Consider the following 17,536-nt stretch of genomic DNA (forward strand, 5'->3'; position numbering starts at 1 on the left):
CTCAGTGTGTGTGACTGTCTGTGAGACAGATTTCATTGTGTAAATCTATGTACACATGTTACAAAGATACATAAATAGGTTTAAGTTCATGAAGTGTTTAAAAAGGTTAATAAATAGACATAAATTCATGACAATAAATAAGAGAATTAAAAAGAGTTTATGTTGTGTACAAATGTGATACTAAATGATTTCAGTTGTGATTTCAAAACCTTCAGGTGAGGACATTTTATTTTGAAAGTGCATGGTCACATGACCCTGGTCTGGTTTTGAGGGTGAACTGTGGGATTGTGGGTCAGAAGCAGAAGCGGGACCACAGACATGGAAGCAGGAGGTCATGGCACATGGTCAGAGCTGTTCACACAGTGTCCTTGTCATGTGTTTGTTTATTCACATTGTGTTAGCATTAGCTTCAGTGGACTCATATGGACTCTTATGCTTTTACTTATAGTTTTCACGACTCTACGATTTTGTAACAACGTTGGTGGAGGAGGAGAAATAAAGCTGAAAATCTAGACATCAGTACGAATCGTGGCCTTTTGTTGGACCAGTGTAGCTACAGTGTGGATCAGTATAATATCAGCTGATGTCTGCAGTTTAGTGTCAACACAACTTTCACATCATATTAATCTGAGCACAGAAGTAAAAGATGGTGTCTGACCCCAGAGTCTCCAGTCGACAGTTTGGACTCTCCAGTCCAGCAGAGAGAAGCTTCACTCCTGAATCCTGCAGCTTGTTGACACTCAGCTCCAGCTGTCTCAGATGGGAGGGGTTGGACTTCAGAGCTGAGGCCAGAGAAGCACAGCTGATCTCTGACAAACTGCAGAGACTCAATCTGAATAAAGAATAAATGATGTCAGTTTAAAAGACTTTAATGTTCCTGCTTGAAATCATTCAGTGTTTAATAATCTGTTCAGAGCTGAAGAAGGTTCAGAATGTAGACGTTTAGAAAATGAAGCTCCAAACACCTGAACCCAACAGGATGCAGGTTCAACACTATCAAACACACAAAGTGAAACAGAGCTCTCATTAATATTAATGACAACGTGCTGCTGCTTCAATAAAGACGTAGTGACGTCACCTCTTAAACTCTGCAGCTCCACCAGAGGCTCCATCTGTACAAACTCATGTTGTGCAGCCAAATAAAAACCCACAGAAACTGATGTAACATTTGATTCTGCTATTTAAAGCTCCTGTTATTAAGATAGTTGAATTTTCAGTCTCGTTTCCGACGATTTTTCCTCGTCTGCAACCGGCCACAGTCGGCCGAGGGTCCTCCACAGTCAGCTTGCCATCAGCCGCCGCGTATCCCCTTCAGCTTGGAGCTGCACTACTGGGACTCTTGTGACTTGAGCTCTGCTACGGTGAGAACTCACCTGTTGTTTCTGCTCGGTCAAAGTGAACCGGCTTCAACTGTATCTGGCCGCCACGCTCCCCAGCTTCAACCAGGCCTGCAACGTGACGTTTGTCTTATTTCTCTGTGTTGTGCTCCCTGGTTGCCAGCGTGTGTGTGTGTGTGTGTGTGTGTGTGTGTGTGGGCCCACAACATAATGAAGTACCACTTAAAGGTCCTATAAGAGTTCTTCAGGTGTGTTTAATACTAATGAAGGTCTTTGGTGCTGAAGTTCATCAGCAGTGATCAATAGCAGAGCAAAGTTAAAGGAACATGTTTGTGTTTGAACAAAAGTCAATTGACAGTGAATAGTAACAAAACAAGGTTAAAGGAACATTGCACTGAATTCATTGGTTTGACTTGTTAAAGTTTCATTGTGAACAAGGTCAGTAGAAAACCACATGTTGGGTTTACTGTGATTCACTGTGGATGGTTACATTTATTTTTTATGGCTGTTAGAATTTTTTTTTTTTTTTTTTAATTTTTATTTTTATTCTTATTATCAAGTGAAAATACCTTTTAATTTCAGCAACCTCCACAATGCAGCAGTGCAAATATTTACAAAAGTGAAAATAACAAACAAACTATACAATAAGGTGAAGATTGAATTCTGCAATAATCCATAACTTCAAAGCAACAAAACAAAAGTTGTGCAAAACAGTTCAACTTCTGTCTCAGATGTCACCTTCTCTGTGAACACCATGGCACGACTGACACTACCCAGCCAAATGGCCTCTGCTAAACCAAAAAGCCCCTCCCCTGGGCGTATCCATTTTTACAGAATTAATGGATTTAATGATATTAATGGGCAGAGGAAACATCTACCGGCTGTTTAAACATCAGTGTGTTTTACACACTCATTTTGCCCTGTCGCCTAAACATTTCCCCATAAACAAAACAAGTGATCTGGCCACACGATCACCATGAAAATAATAACACATTTTTATTAAAGGTCACCTGACCCTGGAGGTGCGTGTCCCACTCTTTTTAGGGGCGGAAATGGTTTCGCCTCGTTTTGCTTGCATGGCCGAGGACAAGGTGAGTGTGAAGCGTTTCATCCATCTGTGAGTGTGTACTGATTGTGTGAGTATGTGTGTATCCTGGAAATAGTAGGACGCACAAGTGATCACGCTGCTCAACATTCGGTGCAGGACCACAAGGCTCTATAGCAGCTTCCCCTCATGTCATCAGACTGTTGAACTCTCAGTGAAAATTGTTTCCTATTCTTAACTCAACTATGTCACTTTCAATAATTTGCACTTTTTAGTATGTTTCTGTTTTTGATATTTATTTTCTTACTGTGGTATTTTTGATATACTTTCATTTTAACTCTGTGCTGAGCCTCTGAAACTAAATGTCGTTCTGTGTTCATTTGTTGCTCACAGAGTGACGGTAAAATCTGTCTGAGTCTAAACAGTTAAGGGAATGGATAATTATGGGATGTCTTTAATGCCGACGTAAACGGGTCGAAGAGCCGCGTGTGTGTGTGTGTGTGTGTGTGTGTGTGTGTGTGTGATATAAATATATAATCTGCAGTCAAACTTTAAACTGAGTTGTTGTGATTTGAGCTCAGACAAACCCAGAAAACAAGTGAACTGAAGGAAATGTAAAACTTCTGTTCTGATTTAAATGTTATAGATCTACACAGAAACACATGAACTGACCTCAGAACCTCCAGTCGACAGTTTGGACTCTCCAGTCCAGCACAGAGAAGCTTCACTCCTGAATCCTGCAGGTTGTTGTGACTCAGGTCCAGTTCTGTCAGATGGGAGGGGTTGGACTTCAGAGCTGAGGCCACGACTTCACAGTGACTCTCTGAGAGTCCACAGAGAATAAATCTGTGATTACAGATAAAAGAACATTAAAACAGTAAAATGTGAGACTTTATTGTGAAAACAGATTCATACATGTTGCATCACAAAGCACAGGGGGTCAGTTGGTCGGCCTGAGCTGGTCAGTCATTGATCACAAGGTTTGTAGTTTGAAACTTGAGCTCCTTCTGCCCACGAGGCCCCAGACTTTCCCTGCCTGAGGAGATCAGAGGGGCTGAATCGCTGCCCCGTTTTATATCAGCCCCCAAAACACACCTGAATAAAGCTGCTTTTAACCCTGATGTGGATGTTTTTTATCTTCATGTTTGATTTTGGTTTGTTTGATTCATTCTGTGCTCTTTATATTTATATTTGTAATTGTCGGGTAAAACTTGCTTTTTCTTGTGACTCTTTCGTTGTGTTGCTGTTTAATGTGTGTACAGCACTTTGTCACTGCTTTTAAAAGTCTTATATCAAGAAAATAAATCAATAAATGAACCTCCTGAGTGTCCTTGAGCAACATGAACCAAACTGATGTTCAGGACAAAGTGTCCAAATGACTGTAATGTAAACGTGTCAGATTTGAGTTGATTTATATTCATGAAGCTTCATGTAAATTCACTGTAGGTTGTAACTGCACTCGTATGTGTTTACCTCAGTTATGTGTTTGTGTGGATTTTGTTCTTTGATGCATTTTATTCTGTCGCTCCGTCTGCTTTTCACCTCCCATTAAATTAATTCAGCCTCTTCTACTGCATCAATAGTATAATTAGTGCTAAAGATTGAGTTATTATCATTTGATGGGTGATCATTTGTCTCAGGTGGAGTTCACCTGGCTGAAGGAAATGTTTTGGAAAGTAGACGACTACATGTCATTTCATCTCTGAGCTTGGTGATGATCATTGATTCAATCAGCAGGTTTCATACTTGTTGAGGAAAACATGTATCGTGTTGAGGTTTTATATAATGCATGTGTGTAAAGTGTTTGTCTTTAATACTGAAGGCTTCAGCTTTACCAGGATTTTTAATGTTCATCACATCTGGACTTACCGAGCCTTTCTACAGTTCCTCACAGCTGGAATCAGTCTCTGTTTTCCCCAGAGTGATGTTTTGTATTTATCTGTGTCCAACTCATCCAGAACCTCCTCTGACATCTGCAGCATGTAGGCCAGAGCTGAGCAGTGGATCTCAGAGAGTTCCTTCTCTGATCTGTTCCCTGACTTCAGGAACTCTTGGATCTCCTGATGGACTGAGTGGTCGTTCATCTCCGTCAGACAGTGGAAGATGTTGATGCTTCTGTCAGGAGAGATCTCATCACTGTTCATCTCCTTCAGGTTGTTGATGGCTCTCTGGATGATTTCTGGCCTGTTGTCTGTCCGACCCAGCAGACCTGCTAAGAGTCTCTGGTTGGACGTCAGAGAGAGTCCATGAAGGAAGCGGACAAACAGGTCCAGGTGACCATTCTTACTTCTGAGGGATTTCTTCATGGCTCTCTTCAGGAAGTCATCCAGGGTTGAGGGACTCTGTCCTCCCAGGAAGTCCTCCAGTACCTCTGTGTTGCTGTTGGTGTAACAGTGTAGCATGTAGACTGCAGCCAGAAACTCCTGAACGCTCAGATGAACAAAGCAGTAGACTGTTTTCTGGAAGATCACACTCTCTCTTCTGAAGATCTCTGTACAAACTCCTGAGTACACCGAGGCCTCTGTGACATTAAGACCACACCGCTCCAGGTCTTCTTGGTAGAACATGATGTTTCCTGTCTCCAGATGTTCAAACGCCAGCCTCCCCAGCTTCAGAAGAACTTCCCTGTCAGCCTCCGTCAGCTCCTGTGGACTCGTCTCACGTCCCTCATCGTACTTCTGCTTCTTCCTCTTTGTCTGGACCAGCAGGAAGTGTGAGTACATGTCAGTCAGGGTCTTGGGCAGCTCTCCTCTCTGGTCTGTAGTCAACATGTGGTCCAGAACTGTAGCAGTGATCCAGCAGAAGACTGGGATCAGACACATGATGTGGAGGCTCCTGGAGGTCTTGATGTGTGAGATGACTCTGCTGGACAGATCTTCATCACTGAACCTCCTCCTGAAGTACTCCTCCTTCTGGGCGTCAGTGAAGCCTCGTACTTCTGTTACCCTGTCAACACGTGAAGGAGGGATCCGATTGGCTGCTGCAGGTCGGGAAGTTATCCAGACGAGAGCCGAGGGAAGCAGCTTCCCCTCGATGAGGTTTGTCAGCAGGACGCTGACTGATGACTCCTGTGTGACATCAGACACGACCTCATGGTTCTTGAAATCCAGTGACAGTCTGCTTTCATCCAGGCCGTCGAAGATGAACAGAAGTTTACAGACAGCGAGCTTCTCTGCTGTCACCTTCTGTAATGTTGGATGGAAAACATGGAGCAGCCTGAGAAGACTGTACTGCTCATCTCTGATCAGGTTCAGCTCCCTGAACGAGAGCACAACCAGCAGACTGACATCTTGGTTTTCGGAGCCCTCTGCCCAGTCCAGAGTGAACTTCAGCACTGAGAAGGTTTTTCCAACGCCAGCGACGCCGTTGGTCAGAACCACTCTGATGGGTCTCTGTTGGTCAGGTGAGGCTTTAAAGATGTCGCAGCACCTGATTGGAGTTTCACTGAAGGTCTCCTTCTTGGAAACTGTCTCCAGCTGCCTCACCTCATGTTGGGTATTAACCTCTTCACTCTGTCCCTCTGTGATGTAGAGCTCAGTGTAGATCTTGTTGAGGAGGGTTCCACTTCCTGTTTCATCACTTCCTTCAGTCACACGTTCACATCTCCTCCTCAGACTGATCTTATGTTCATGGAAAACCTCCTGCAGACCAACATTCACTGAAAAAAGAGACAAAAGTGGGAGACAAAAAATACAATGTGACAATCGGCAGTCAATGGTCTTTTCATTACAAGTTAAAAACATCAGTATAAGAACATGTTTGTTGTTTTCTTTGTCTTTCTCTCCACCTTAACGTCGTGGAGAGGTTTGTGTGTCCCTGTGATCCTCGGAGCTCTGTTGTCGGGGGCATTAGCCCCTGGCAGGGTCTCGCAAAGCTAATTAGCCCCAGAGGAGGAGCCGGACTGACAGTGATTCAAAGAGCCTTTATGAATCAGCCACAAAGGTGCTGCAGCACCTGAACCAGGAAAGAGACATCAGGGCACCTTTCTGGAGCTCAACCTGGGAGTGGAGGTCGCTGGTGAATATCTGGTGTCTGGCCTTTGACTACATGGAGACGCCACCCTGTGGGCTGACTACCAGCAGGGACGGGCATTGGGGTCGGGTGTGTGCCAGTCTCATGCAAAAGAAGGCAGGTGTGCTGATTCCTGGCATCCCAGACTGGTCCTCAGGACAGGGAGTGTCTCCTCATGGGGGAAGGAACAGGTGCTGGTGCCGGAGGTGGGGCGGTACCAACTACATTTAGTTGGGCTCACCTCTATGCACAGCACTGTTTCTTGAACTCAACTCCTTTGCTTGAGGGACAACATCTCAGGTTGGCCCCTGTAAATGACCACCACCTGCACCTCAGCCCGTCCACTACACTCTGCTGCTGCTGACTGCTTGTTATTCCCTCACTACAAGGGAGGACCAGCTACTGCTCAACTAGATCCAGACTGTCTGATGTCCTGGATCCACAATAGTGACACAAACTCCCCAGTGACATCAGAACAGAAGAAACTCGACACAACTTCAGACTGAAAACTCTCCTGTTCAGACTGAAAACTCTCCTGTTCAGACTGAAAACTCTCCTGTTCAGACTGAAACTCTCCTGTTCAGACTGAAAACTCTCCTGTTCAGACTGAAAACTCTCCTGTTCAGACTGAAAACTCTCCTGTTAGACTGAAACTCTCCTGTTCAGACGGCACCTTGGTCCATAAAAACAATCTCTCTCTTGATCTCTTATTGCTTCTAGTTGTAGCTCTTGAACCATTTTAGCATAATTGATGAATGTGATCTACTCATGTTGTATCCACATGGTTCAGTCAGTTATTTTCAGTCTCTTTGGATAAAAACGTCAGCTAAATGAACGTATTGTAATGAAGCAGGTTACATTTTAAGCTGTTTAATGTGCTGACACTGAGCAGCTAATTAGCATCTGCTGCAGCCTGAAAATAGATGTTAGCAGTGCACTTTTCCTCACTGGATGTTTGTTCGGTGGCTTGTTCAACAAGTGGATCTGCAGGACGAGGTGTGTGTTTGTAAGTTAGAGGAGGAGGACATGTTAGCAGGAAAGCTAATGTGGACTGTTGTTTAAAGTGCTGTTTTGTCTCAAGCTGCTGTCTGACACTTCTCCATCTCCATCTCTGCATACAGAGAACAAGCAGCTCTCTGATTGGTTAATGTGAGACATAACAAATGTATAAAAACAACAAGTAGTGTGTTCAGACATGAAGACACCAGCAGACAGATATATAGTCTTACTTTCTCCACACTGGGGACAGGAGGAGAGTCCTGGTGAAGCAGACTGGTCCCAGTATGATGTGATGCACTGTCTGCAGAACCAGTGTCCACAGCTGGTAGAGACTGGATCCTTCAGGACGTCCTGACAGGAAACACAGCAGGACGGCTGCTCCTCCACAGAAACATGCCTCCTCTTCTTCTCTCTGTGAAGACATTTCTTTAGGACTGAAACCATTTGTTGATTGTTTCTAAAAATATCAAGATTTGGTCGACACTGTTGAAGCTCAGATCAGCTGACAGAGGACAGTAAAACTGTCTTTACTTTTCTGATTAATTCAGCTTCAGTCTGGAATAAAAATGGCTGCTTGTGTTATTTCAACTCTTCTGTTTAGTCAGTTTGAACCTGGAGTTAAGGACTTCCGGCCGAGACACGGACACGACGGCAGCAGAGAGGAACAGCTCCCGAGTATTTGAAATTTTCCATGCTCCCTAAACACCGAATTACGTTTACGAATTGAAAATATCGAGTAAGAGGGGCAAGGATGTCAGCTAGGAGTAAAAAAGACGGAAAAGAACCAAAAAAACCAGGGCAAACAGGGACTCAAAATGGAAATGCTAACGCGGCTAGCCCTGACAGAGAACCCACGGCTAATCTAACTTTGATCCTCCAAGAATTAAGAGACTTTCGACAGGACAATAAATCTCAACTGGAGGAAATCAAAGGAGAAATAACAAAAACCAACAATAGACTGGAGGAGGCCGAAGACCGAATCGAAAAGGCAGAAGAAAGATTACAAAATGTCGAGGGTGTTCTGTCAGAAATGCTAAAACTCCATGCTCAAATGGAGACAAAGTTAACCGAGCAGGAGAGCCGCTCACGACGAGAAAATATCCGCCTATATGGGATTCCAGAAGGGGCCGAAAAGGATAGTGCATCAGTGATTGAGTTTGTAGAACAGCTGCTGGGGGATAACCTCGACATTGCTGATACAACAACTCTACAAATTGAGAGAGCCCATCGCTCACTAGGACCTAAGCCACCGCCACATGCACAGCCAAGATCTATCGTTGTCAAATTCGCCAGCTTCCGAACCAAAGAGATGGTACTTCGCAAAGCATGGCAAAAGAAGGGCTTGATGTTGGAAGAAACCCGAATTAATGTTGACAATGATTATCCGCCGCGCATTCTGCAAAGGCGAAAAGAATATGCTGAAGTAAGAAAAGCTCTCAAGGAGCGAGACGTCAAGTTTCAAACGTTGTTCCCTGCCCGGCTAAAAGTGAAATACCAGGAAGGAGACAAGATCTACGACACCGTGGAAGAGGCAACGAAAGACTTGGCTAAGAAGGGATTCAACGTCGTGCCTGTCAAGCAACCTGAGACAATGATGGAGCGCCTTCAAAAACTAAGCTGGCAGAGAAGCGGACGAGCCCGACAAGCGGAAAGCACTAGTTCTGGGACCTCTCGTTACAAAGAGCGGCTGCAAGCCTTCTGAAGAGATGATCCACCCCAGAACGAGGACAGTGGATAGTAGCCTGATGCAAACAGATTGTCCAACTTATTCAATCACCCGCCCTGGAATGGTGAGTTTGATTATGTGACTGTTTAGCCCATAATAGAGCAATGTGACTTTTTTACGACCTAGCGACTAAGCTATATTTCTAAGAATCGGGACAATGGACATGGAACTTTGCTACGCGGACACCTCTGAGGGCCCTCCCACTTATCGAGAGGGAGGCTTTCCCCCAAAGCCACCTATTATCATCTGGTGGAGGGTCACAAGTAAGACCCATATCGTGGAAGACATTTTTATGTTTTTATTTCTCTATTTTGTTAAATGTTCACATTTTGTTTGTTTACAGTTGTTCTTTACTGTAAAGGGGAAGTTTTTCACTCAAATGCAGGACATGACTATTGACGTAAGCCTTAATGCAAAGCATAAGATTAGCCACATATAATGTTAATGGGTTAAATAACCCAGTCAAAAGAGGGAAAATTTTGTCAAAACTCAAAAAAGACAAGGTCCAAATAGCCTATCTCCAAGAAACTCATCTAAATGCCACTGAACATGCCAAACTAAACAGAATGGGTATTAAATATGTATTTTCATCACCTGACAAATCAGGACATAAAAGAGGGGTAGCTATATTGCTAGCAAAAGGAGTGAATTATGAACATATGTCTGAATTTACCGATACAGAAGGCAGGTATGTGATGATAATATGTAAACTAGAAGGGATAATTCTAAGTTTCCTAAATGTTTATGCACCTCCAGGCAGTGGATGGATGTTTTATAGGAAAATATTTGATTTGATGGCAACAAAAGCACAAGGGGTTGTTATCTGCGGTGGGGACTTTAACATACATCTAAATCCAAAACTAGATGTTTCAACTGGTAAGTCTGAGACAAAACTTATAAGTAGGAGAATGATTGCCTTAATGAAAGAATTGGGCATTGTAGATATATGGAGAGAATTATATCCCAATAGCCGAGATTATACTTATTACTCCTCACCACATGCAGTATACACTAGAATAGATTACTTTTTCACTTTCAGCAGAGACCTACACAAAATTGAGAGGTGTGACATAGGCCCAATCACTCTTTCAGACCATAGCCCTGTATTTATTTCTCTGTCCTTGAACAGAGAACAACGATCTACACTAAGGAGACTGAATTCAAATATATTGAACAATCCAGACACCAAGGAGTATTTAACAGCAGAAATTAACACATTCTTTGACCTAAATGATAATGGGGAGGTGACACCAGGTATCCTCTGGGATACACTCAAAGCAGTCATGAGGGGTAAAATCATTGCTATTACTTCTTCGCTGAAAAAACTTAGAAGACAAAAGCTACAAGACCTTGAGACCAAATTAAAGCATTTACAAAGGGTTCACAGTGTTACTTTAGATGAAAGGGAGAAACAAGAAATAAAAGAGATAAGGAATGAGATAGAGGAAATGAGCACACAGGAAATACAAAAGAAATTTATATTTCTAAAACAACGTTATTATGAGGTTGGAGGTAAGGCAATGAAGCTTCTGGCATACAAACTAAAAAAGCAGCAAGCAGACAATACAATTTCTAAGATACGAAACCCAGAATCTGGGGAAATTGAACACAGACTGGGAAAAATCCAGCAAAGCTTTGAAAAGTTCTACAAAACACTCTATTCTCAGCAACATATTGATAATACTCCTCACATTGATGCATTTTTGGCCTCACTTGACTTACCCTCTATTTCTGAAGATCAAAATGAACGATTAGCATCAAAAATAACAACTGAGGAATTAAACGCAGCCATCTCTAGGTTGAAAGCGAATAAGTCACCAGGCCCAGATGGCTTTACTGCCGAATGGTACAAATCCCTGCGAGAGCAGTTAGTCCCAAGATTACTGGAGACATATAACTGGGTCCTAAAGGAAAATAAAATTCCACCCTCCTGGAAAGAAGCAATAATTTCACTAATCCCCAAGGAAGGGAAAGACAAGCTTGAGTGTGGTAGTTTCCGCCCTATTAGCGTACTAAACGTAGACTATAAATTATTTACATCAATACTGGCACATAGAATAGACAAGATTCTACCTAATTTAATACACACAGACCAGACTGGTTTTATAAGGCAAAGGCAAACACAAGACAATTTGAGAAGAACCCTCCACATTATTAACCACATCATAAAAAATGGCACAGAGGCAATGCTTATAAGTCTGGATGCAGAAAAGGCCTTTGACTCTGTCAGGTGGTCTTTTCTTTATAAAGTATTAGCAAAATTTGGCCTTCATAAGTCGATCATTGACACATTCCAAGCTCTATATGACAGTCCTTCTGCCAGGATTAAAGTTAATGGTGCCCTTTCAAAGGCATTCAACCTGGAACGTGGAACAAGACAGGGGTGTCCAGCCTCACCCCTGCTTTTTGCGTTATTTATTGAACCACTCAGTCAATGGATACGACAGAATTGTGAAATTAAAGGGATAGATATACATTTTGAGGAACATAAACTAGCATTGTTTGCCGATGATGTATTAGTCTACCTAACACAGCCTACTCTGACATTCCCTAAGCTAATGACTGTTTTAGAAAAATATGGTGCTCTCTCAGGATATAAACTAAATGTTCAAAAGACACAAGTGCTTACTTTTAATTATGATCCACCTAGTTCCTTGGTAGAGAAGTACCAACTGACATGGGAGGCAGACCATATACGATACCTTGGTGTTAATCTCCCAAAAGATATTTCAAAACTGTCCACCTTGAACTATGGGCCGCTAAACAATAACATTAAATCTGACATACAGAGATGGAGCCTCATTCCATTTTTAAGCCTTAATTCCAGAGTAGAATCTATAAGAATGAATGTGCTACCGAGGTTGCTATACCTTTTCCAAAGTCTCCCAGTGGAAATACCCATGAAACAGTATATGGAATGGGATAAAATGATTTCAAGATTTCTGTGGCAAAGTAAAAAACCTAGGATTAGGTATAAAACTCTCCAGTTACACAAAGATTGTGGAGGACTAGGCCTTCCTTGTCTGCGTGACTATCACTATGCAGCCCAATTAAGACCTCTAGTGTGCTGGTGCAACCCATCATATTCTGCGAGATGGAAAGATATAGAGAGCAATATGACCCATCAGATTCCTTTAGCTGCTGTAATGGCAGACAATAGACTAATGAACAACATGATAGATAAAAACAACCCCTGGATTAATACCACTTTGAAAACATGGCAGAAGACAATAAAACTCTGTGATTTGGAACTTACTCTAAAAATATTAAGATGGTGTGCTTTTGACACAGATTTCTCTCCTAATAGTCTGGACTCCAGATTTAAGACTTGGATCAAAGGGGGGCTTACTACTTATTACACCTTTGTAAATAAAGGAACACTTAAGAGCTTTGAATTGTTGCAACAAGAGCATGGACTACAACGCCAAGATTTCTATAGGTATCTCCAGGTTAGACACTACTTTCAGGAAAATATAGCTAGTGCAATAGAAGGGCAAAAGACAGGTATTTTGGAAGTGTTCAAAGGAGCAAACAATTCATCAATATGCAAGAAGGTTGTGTCTAGATTATATCGTGGGTTGCGCCAAGCCAGTCCAGGCAACACTCTTTATATTAAGGAGAAATGGGAAAAGGAAGGTGGTCTTCCAATATCTGAAGAAGATTGGGAATGTTTATGTAGATTACAATGGGGAACAACATGCTCAAATACATGGCGAGAATATAGCTGGAAAAATTTGTCCAGATTTTTTATAACACCAGTACAACAACGAACCCAAATACCTAGCACAGCCTGCTGGAGGGCCTGTGGAGCAAATGAGGCCAATCACTTCCATGTCTTCTGGGATTGCCCAGTACTAACTTCATACTGGCGAGAAATACACTCCCACTTAGAAGCAACCTTCAAAGTAATCATCCCTTGTAGGTTTGACACTTTATACATAGGAAACATCTCATTCGACTTACGGGATTACAGAGATAAAAAGTTGTTACTTATACTTCTGGTGGCAAGCAAAAAAGCAATCTCAAGAAGGTGGTTAAAACAAGACTCTCCTACAATAGGAGAATGGTTAGATGTGGTTCATGATATATATAAAATTGAAAAGTTATCTTACTCCCTCAAAATCCAGACTGACAAATTTTCTAGGATATGGTCTAAATGGACTGGGTATGTTGAACATATAGGTTTAAGATCAGATTTTGTTTGAAGATTGTTTGTTTGGCTGTATTTGTCTAAGTATATGCATGTCATTTTTTCTTTTCTTTATTTATCCTCTCTCAGAGAGGCATAGTGAAACTCCCCCCTATGTTTGAACTGTTTGAACTGTTCTTATTGTTAAAACACAAAAAAAAAAAAAAAAAAGGGCCTGGAAAGAAAACTGATATTGATATGAGGTAGTGACACAGATGGAAAATCCTTGTAGTTGTATTTTCTATTTGGTTTTCTCTCCCTTCTTTTTTGTTTTGTTTTTTTTCCCTATATATCAGGCACCTGCAAATCATAAGAGAAATCATGTAAAAAGGAAAAGTATCCTACGTTGTTTGAAACCTGTTGGCCTCAATAAAGACAAAATTTAAAAAAAAAGAACCTGGAGTTAAAAGTGTTCTCAATAACTGAGGTCGACCACGATGACGTGACTTTAACTGTGACGTGACTTTAACTATGAGATTACTTTTTAAAAAAAAGTCTAATTACAAATTCATAGAGGGAGCAAACTCCTCCTGTCCATAAATAAGAAGTTTAACAATTTCTATTTGTCCTCTTTGATCAGATTACAGCTTTTTACGTGACTGACAGCACTAAGAGGACGATGGGACGAATGATCTCTCTGTCATGAGTCCCAAAAGGTTTGTTAAAGTTAGTTAGCAAATACATTGTTGTTGAAATATACAAACACAACATGAACAAAACACGTTAGTGAGAGAGGGAACAGAACAAAGTCACATAAATGAGTTAGTATCAGGTGTCTTACTTTGAGTCTGATGGTCCAGGTTCATTACTGAAGACTGGAGGACGATCTTTGGACCGGTCACTCTTCATAGACAGACAGCTGGATACTGGAGACTCTGCTCTCTGTCTGTTGGACTGAACTCTGCAAACACCAACATGTTTGTATTGATATCTCATGAATCTTTGAGAAATTCTCTGATGACAAAGTCATTTAAGAAGCTCTAAACACACAAACTACTGCTACTGTTGATGAAAAGGAGCTTTCAAAGTTTCTGTTTGTCCTCTTAGATCAGATTACAGCTTTTTAGGAGACTGACAGCTGCCACAGATAGTAAGAGGAACATGAGCCGTGAAAAGTCTGTTAGATTTAGGTATAAAATACATTTTACATGAATTTTGAATATAAAAATACAAAATCAACAGAACAAAGCACAGCAGTGAGAGAGGGAACAGAACAAAGTCACATAAATGAGTTAGTATCAGGTGTCTTACTCTGAGTCTGATGGTCCAGGTTCATTACTGAAATTTAGAGGAGGATCGTTGGACCAGTCACTCTTCATAGACAGACAGCTGGATACTGGAGACTCTGCTCTGTCCTCCTCCTCCTTCACACAAACACTCATCTTCTGCTCTGAAGTCAGTCTGAGAGGTGAAACAGTAGCTGTGAGCTCAGGACACAAGAATCAGGAAACAAGTTTGTTCAAGAGTCGCACAAGACCGAGAGAGCAGGAAGTAACACACACTCTCTCTCCCCTTCACACACACATTATACAGTATAATAAAAGCAGCCAGAAGTCCACCTGGTCACTTTTCTTCACACCTGTGCTTGTTTTCTTGGGTTACTGTAGGTTTAAAGAGGATTATTCAGCCAATCAGGACTTTGTGTCCACAGATGAATCAAAGTGTTGAGTTGACTCCAACATTTCTTTCCTCCACAGTCCACAGGGAGAAAACTGACTCACAGTAAGTAAAGTCACAGTAAATAATCACAATGTGTTGTTAACACTCACCCTGCCTCAGACTCCAGCTGCTCTCCTTCTGCTCTTCGTCTTAAAATGGAGTCTGACTGAACACTTTCACTTTCAGGGTTCCTCCCTGTGTGTGTGTGTGTGTGTGTGTGTGTGTGTGTGTGTGTTGACGTCCTTGGTTGTTACCATGACTTTTAAGGTGCATACCGCCACCTATTGTCCCGGAGTATGTAGCCTGGAGATGATGAAAACTGAGCCTTTCAGATATCTGAGCAGATGTTTTACAGAAGTCCACTGCTCTTCTGTTGGCTCAGAAAAATACTGTGACAGTTTGCTGACAACAAAACTCAGCTGGGGTCTTGTACATGTCGTTGGACAGATCAGGCTGCCAGCTGCCTCTCTGGACTTTCTGACGTCACTCATCTTACTAAAGTGACTTCTCTAGCTTATACACCAACTTTCCGTCTGTGCTGAGTCCACTTCATATCCTCTGGTTGCTCCATGAACATCTCATAGTCTATTGGGGCGTTCTGACGTCCATCTGATGCTAAATCAGGTTTTCCTGTGCTGCTTTTTGCATTAACACTCTGACACTCGTCAGGTCAGCAGTAGGAGAAAATGTCTCATCGTAGTCCAGGCCACTTTGTGACTCTACCCTTTAGCCACACTGATAGACAACATATTTACTGATGTCACAGACAACAATGCAATAAGTGGATTACTGATCAGTGATGTCAGTGAGCAGCTACCAGTGTTTACAGTGTGTGACAGTGACGACAAGAAGGAAAAGCAGGACATTAAACTGGAGCACAGACGAGTCAGGACAGAGGAGTCAATGAACGCTTTAAAACATCAATTACTAAACCAAAACTGGGAAATATTATAGAAAGAAGAAAACCTCGACAAAGCACATGAAGAGTATTCACATTGTTGTCTGATAAAAACTGTCCAATAAAAGAAATCAATAAAAAACAGACATATTCAGACAGTCATGCAGTGGCGGCTGGTGAAAAATATTCTAGGCTGGGCTGTGTGTGCCAGAAGCTTTCGGTGACTGTCCCAATGACCCAAAAGACACCATTGTTTTAGGGATAAACAGTAATTATTTAATGGCCCTTTAGAAATCAAGTTGACAGATAATGACAAGATATGAGATGTATATTAGTGAATACTCTTAATACAAAATTAAAGTTCTTCAGTGACATTTACAGGTGGATGATGATTAAAGTTCACTATACACAGAAAAACTGGTACAGGAACATAAAATGTACCAACTGAAGTGTGCAAACACTGATTTATGTGTGTGTGTGTGTGTGTGTGTGTGTGTGTGAGAGTGTGTGTGTGTGTGTGTGTGTGTGTGTGTGTGTGTGTGTGTGCAGACCTTGGTGATGTGGGATGTTGCTGCTGCATCATCAGGTTCAGCTGATGAGGTAACAGTGTAGTAGTGGACTCTCCCGTAAACGTGTTGAACCTCGCGCTGCCGCCACCTGTGGCTCCTCTCATCACGGCAGCTCCGTCACAGACCTGGGCGATTAGTTTCCCCCGTTGTCCCTCAGGAAGAGTAGTTTTCTGTCGGAGGATGCTGTCTCATCGTGGCCTCGCAATGCCAGCTCACAAGCTCCACACAATTTCACACAATCAATGATCTTGGATAAAATGTGTGTGTTCATGTCCACCTCTTCATTGTGTTTTCTCACCGCAGTCCTGTGTCCTTCATCCAGCTAGCAGCTATGCTAGTCCCGCCTAGCACGGCTAGCTTGACAGCGTTGTTCATGTGAACCTTCGAGCATTCATGTTTTTTAATCGGCTCTGACAAAAGTTGTAGGTCTCTAGCTCCTGTTACAGTCCATGTAGTATCTGTCCCCGGCATTTTAAGAAGTAAACACGGGAAGCAGAATACTGCATTTGCAAAGCTACATCCAGTTAGCCGAGCCTTCCTGTCGCACCGATTCAGAGAGAGGCTCCTCTGGGACACTTTACCTTTCTCATGCGTCTGCTGTGTTAAACTCAGACCGGGCTTCTCAGGTCCAAGTTCTTTAACACGAAGTTTCCCCCTAAAGTTCTCCTTTCGAAAGGGTTCAGCAAGAGACACTTTACAGAGTCTGTGGGCAGCTGAAGCCCTGTGTGCTCTTGTTCTTGTCGACTTGACGCCGCCATCTCGATTTCAGACGCTTGTTTCTGGTTGCTAGGATACTTAACGGCAGCGTCCCAAGCTTATCGAATGTGACGACGCTAATTGGCTCAATGACCCGTTGCTATGTGTGTTTTTGTCCCAGCAACAGTCTGCCATTGGCTGAGCCGCTGCAGCGCTACATGGAGTCTAACTGGTCCAATAACGTATTTATTTACATGTAGAAAATATTCTGAGCTGATCCAATAAATATAACGGACTGTAAGAAATACATCTGAACTCTTTGACGTTTGTTCTGTAATAAATACGTGTTTTGAGCGGTCGGCTCGTTGTGACGTCACTGGCGAGCAGATGTCCCTGTTGTTCAGAGA

General features: G+C 42.4%; 1 protein-coding gene across 1 annotated transcript; it reads right to left on the bottom strand.

Moving 5' to 3' along the window:
• Positions 1-562: 562 nt before the first annotated feature.
• Positions 563-17,159, bottom strand: LOC141016417 (protein NLRC3-like). The gene is made up of 7 exons (XM_073490806.1): positions 16,416-17,159; positions 14,559-14,708; positions 14,089-14,208; positions 7,623-7,804; positions 4,252-6,040; positions 3,055-3,228; positions 563-832 (listed from the first exon to the last, which is right to left on the bottom strand). Exons 1-7 carry the CDS (start codon positions 16,535-16,537, stop codon positions 613-615), a joined length of 2,757 nt encoding a protein of 918 aa, XP_073346907.1. The 5' UTR covers positions 16,538-17,159; the 3' UTR covers positions 563-612.
• Between the last annotated feature and the right edge of the window lie 377 nt (positions 17,160-17,536).

The sequence above is a fragment of the Pagrus major genome, chromosome 1 (assembly GCF_040436345.1).
Source record: "Pagrus major chromosome 1, Pma_NU_1.0".
NCBI classification, from domain to species: domain Eukaryota; kingdom Metazoa; phylum Chordata; class Actinopteri; order Spariformes; family Sparidae; genus Pagrus; species Pagrus major.